The sequence below is a fragment of the Mizuhopecten yessoensis genome, unplaced genomic scaffold (genome assembly GCF_002113885.1).
Source record: "Mizuhopecten yessoensis strain PY_sf001 unplaced genomic scaffold, ASM211388v2 scaffold1437, whole genome shotgun sequence".
In the NCBI taxonomy this organism is placed as follows: Eukaryota; Metazoa; Mollusca; class Bivalvia; order Pectinida; family Pectinidae; genus Mizuhopecten; species Mizuhopecten yessoensis.
This window is the reverse complement of record NW_018404046.1, coordinates 71,433-76,046: the sequence shown is the minus strand read 5'-3', so window position 1 is coordinate 76,046 and position 4,614 is coordinate 71,433. Positions and strand designations below refer to the sequence as shown.

The 4,614-nt window shown below is 33.9% G+C and overlaps 1 protein-coding gene across 1 annotated transcript in view; it reads left to right on the top strand.

Annotated features, from left to right (window-relative positions):
- Nucleotides 1–3,286, top strand: part of LOC110462309 (multiple epidermal growth factor-like domains protein 10) — a 22,674-nt gene extending 19,388 nt beyond the window's left edge. The window contains exons 14-16 of the mRNA XM_021516233.1: nucleotides 1,158–1,253; nucleotides 1,534–1,731; nucleotides 2,486–3,286. Coding sequence (XP_021371908.1) covers nucleotides 1,158–1,253; nucleotides 1,534–1,731; nucleotides 2,486–2,637 — 446 coding nt within the window. The 3' untranslated portion in view covers nucleotides 2,638–3,286. The remainder of the gene's footprint in view (nucleotides 1–1,157; nucleotides 1,254–1,533; nucleotides 1,732–2,485) is intronic.
- The last annotated feature ends 1,328 nt before the right edge of the window (nucleotides 3,287–4,614 follow it).

Sequence of the window (4,614 nt, the reverse complement as noted above, 5' to 3'; positions counted from 1 at the left end):
CCGCCCCATTTTTACAATTGTCTGGCAACAATTATAGGTTACTAACCAAATTACTAAATTTTAAGTCTGAAAATGATATGTTTGAGAGACACTCTATGACGAAAAATCAGCCACTGACAATCCAAACATCGTTATTCAATTCTATTTAAAGTTAAGTATGCACGTTATAGAGTGTGCTCTTGGACTATATGGTGCTGTCTGTGACCAGATTTGTTCGGATAACTGTAATGAAGAATGTGATAGAATCACCGGAGTATGCAACGGTACGTTCACTACAACATGATGTTTAACATATGCATTTATGGGTGAGTAAACGTGATACATACACACAGATCAGCAGCCTGGATCAAAACTTTCTTAATGTTTCGTTACCCTAAACGTGTTTATAGANGACATGCGGGTGTCACCATTTTTTTTAGAGGAACCCGCACTGCTACCATCTATTTCAACTCTAAATAAATTCAAATCTGGGTTTTTCTAGGATGTCAGTAGCTTTACTAAATAGTGCCTCTGTAATAATGAAGGTAAAAAAGTATGATTTATATAATAAAACGATACAAAACGAAATACCTGCTTTAATTTAGAGCATTATCTAGGGTTATCAACTTCAAAACAACTCATACGATCAGCTTGTTTGAGAAAGCACCCCGCCCCATTTTTACAATTGTCTGGCAACAATTATAGGTTACTAACCAAATTACTAAATGTCAAGTCTGAAAATGATATGTTTGAGAGACACTCTATGACGAAAAATCAGCCACTGACAATCCAAACATCGTTTTTCAATTCTATGATTTAAAGTTAAGTATGCACGTTATAGAGTGTGCTCTTGGACTATATGGTGCTGTCTGTGACCAGATTTGTCCGGATAACTGTAATGAAGAATGTGATAGAATCACCGGAGTATGCAACGGTACGTTCACTACAACATGATGTTTAACATATGCATTTATGGGTGAGTAAACGTGATACATACACACAGATCAACTGCCTGAATCAAAACTTTCTTAATGTTTCGTTACCCTAAACGTGTTTATAGACATACATGATATCAATGTCATTGAAAAGTTTGCTATTCCGGTTATATCAGGTACTTATTTATAAAAAAACATTGATAATGTGGTGCTGTATACTTANGCGTTCTGTTCACGTTTCAGAATGCCAAGCTAGATACCACGGTGCACATTGTGATAAAATTTGTCCACACGACTGCAATGACAACTTCTGTATTCAGATCAATGGATACTGTGCCGGTTAGTAAGATATGGCAAATATCTCTACTTTGATTTTTCAACCTTGTATTTAACTCTGTCGCATTTCTTCTTTAATTGATTTAATTTTGTTAACTGCTTTGCACTTTTATTTCATGAAGAACACCGGCATTCATCTAAATTTGAAAAGTATGTATCAAGGTACAAATACATTCTAGATGTTTGATAAAAATGTGTATAAAACAGACATATATATTTGACTTTAAACTTATCCTTAAAATACACGTTTAAACAAATGCTGACTTTAATAACCCTATTTAAGGTCTTACAGACACAGACAACATTAATACTGCTGCAGTCGGGATAGGTGTTGGATGTGGAATGCTCATTCTAGTTCTGGTCATCTTAGTTATTGTACAGACCAGGCGTCTCGCGATGAAGCACAGAGACAACAAGGGACCTATTCAGATGTCCGACATCTTACAACACGCCAAAAGACACGAGTTAAAGGCAGATATAGGTAATTTTTGTAATGTTACGGAAATGTCTTTTCTAGTTTTTATGTATGTGTATCAATTATATCTTAAAAGAGAATCTAATGTCCTTGAAATAAATACGGGATCGTCAACAACGTTTTGGCAATATACATTTGTTTGTTTTTAGCTTAAAAAGGTGTTACACGTATAGACATGTTTGTACCGTTTTAGTGTACTCTTGGGGAAAATATAATCATTATAATTTCAACAGAGGGTGTATACAATCATTATAATTTAAACGGGCAAAAATGCCCCTCTTCAAACAGTTACAACCTCATCCCATACTTTGGAACCAGATGTTCCGTATAATGCGTTCTGTTGATATGTAAACCCCTTTATCAAGATTTTCTGTTGAAGAAGTTTCAAGCTACGATATTTCAGTGTCTGTTGAAGTCTCGTTCCGGTATGTTACTTTTAATGCATCAACGTTGAAATCTTATGGGGTAGCTTAGTATCGATCATTTCACAGACTGAGCGTTTGTGATCAATTGATAAAATGAAGCCAGCATTAGGAAAATTAAGTTTGTCTTATACAATTGTTTGTACCCCTATATACGCTATTGCTTTGCATTACGTTAAGTAGGCGTATTGATAACCATATTTTGCTTTTTACAACATTATGAATATATTAAAAGCGTGACCTTACTTATTGCATAAGCAACGTCGCACTACGAATTAACATTTCGAATTACTTTTGTTAACTATATATTGCCCTCTCTTCACCTTTCCTTATTTCAGATGGTCTTTATGAAGTTGTAGACACTAAAAATGGGAGGCAAATTTCCAAAAGTGCCACAGCTGACGAAAATTATGAAAAACTTGATTCCCTGACTAGGACCGTCCCTAACGTGTACGATACCGTAGGGATAGCTGTGGATGCGGGATCCTAAATGCAGCGAGGATCGATTATTTCTGTTACAGTATTACTTGCTCATTACTAACTGTTGTGTGTGTTTTTAGCTTAAGTGCGGGATAACATATTGAACTGCTGAACCTTTTGCTATGTCATGTTCCTATGACGAGTATCTTACCAACTGATTTGTTTTACTTCGTCATCCATTGTGATTATTTTGTCTAAAACATACTTGAAATATGTTTCTTCGGAATATTTTCATGTCCTGCATACTGTTTAACCTGTATTCAAATATTACGTTCGGAAAATCAATATTGGTTTCCTCAACTAGATTGTCTCCCTTGGTACAGGTTCACTTTAGATGGAAATAGCTGTACTGGTCTACAATTAAAAGGATAAATGGCGGTGTATGAATAAATATTTTAGAACTGTAAACAAATGAACTAGTTATCGCATCCACGAGATAACATTTACATGTACCATGTCAGGGAGAGGGCTTGTATAGGTTTTGCCTGTTGCCCAATTCCTTTTTTAATCGGATTGATTTAATAAAACCTGTTGAAATGAAAAACATTTGTAATATGTATAGCTTTTTCGAATAAGACACTTAATGGTGAATTATACATATTTTGAAACAAACATTTTGTGATTATAAATCGGAAATGATATCTTAAGCAATAAATTATAACACATTTATCAAGTTCGAGTTTCAAGTTTTATTTTTACACTCACGCCACACGTATACATTTTTTGTGTACGTGCGTAACAAGAGGTCACATATTACATAGTATACATTGATGGACATAGTACATATATAATATGACACATGATACAATTTATACAAAAACAACCCATTTCAATAATTCTTTTAGCTAACTTATTTTAGATATTAAGAAGCTTCATTACTCTTTGTATACATTTACTTACTTTTGTTAAAATTACCGTGTTACATATTGATAACATTCCTTTCATTTTGATATAAGTTTGGTTGACATAATAATAATTTGGTATATAAAGTTGTCTAAGAGCTACAACAGATACATTAGTACATTGGTATAAGTAGTGGTATTCGTCCCCAACACAGTTATTACAAAGGGTACATAACCTTTCCTCGCGTGGGACTCTATTCAATCTTCCTGTTTCTATAGGAATTTTTATATTTGATGTTCTAAATTTACATATTACTTTTCGTTCATTACGATTAAGCTTTAAAAGATATGGTTCAATATTAAACTGAGATTTGAATAATAAGTAAACTTGCCCTCGCGAGGATGTTTCAACATCATGAAACCATCTTTAAATGAATTGATCGCATAATCTCTGCTTAATGATAGTTTTCAAGCATTGTCTATTAATTGTACATGATATTTGGAGAGTTCATAAATTATTAAATCCAGTATTGTTTAAAATATCTCGTATATACGTTAACCATTTAAAACTTGATACAGAATTCTGGTGCAAATTATACATTAACTTATACATTACACCAGATAATTTCGATCCACCCGTTATAAGCTTATGCCAGAACATAACCATTCTAACACTGGTTTTAATTTCTAGGGGATAAACGTTTCCAACTCACCATATACCATATAATTGTGGGTGCTCTTCCGAATGTTAAGAATTTCCTTACAAAACTGTAAATGTATTTTTTCGATACTTTTTGTATTTTCATAGCCCCATATTTCACATCCATATAATAAAATAGGTGACACAAGTGCATCAAATAAATTCAGTTGAAGATCTACAGGAATGGATGTTAGGACCACGAAAATATTGTATGTACTCCAAACCGATTGGAGAGATTTGTCGTCGCCATAGCCTTCGCTATCATTGCTATGCTGATGACACACAAATTTACATGGTCATAAAACCACAGGACAGTTGGAATACAGTCTCAGAAAGTCTGGAAGCTTGTCTGACAGATATCAGTATCTGGATGAACGCCAACATGCTTAAACTTAATCAGGAAAAGACGGAACTAATCGTCTTTTCCCCAAAGTGTCAGCAAACA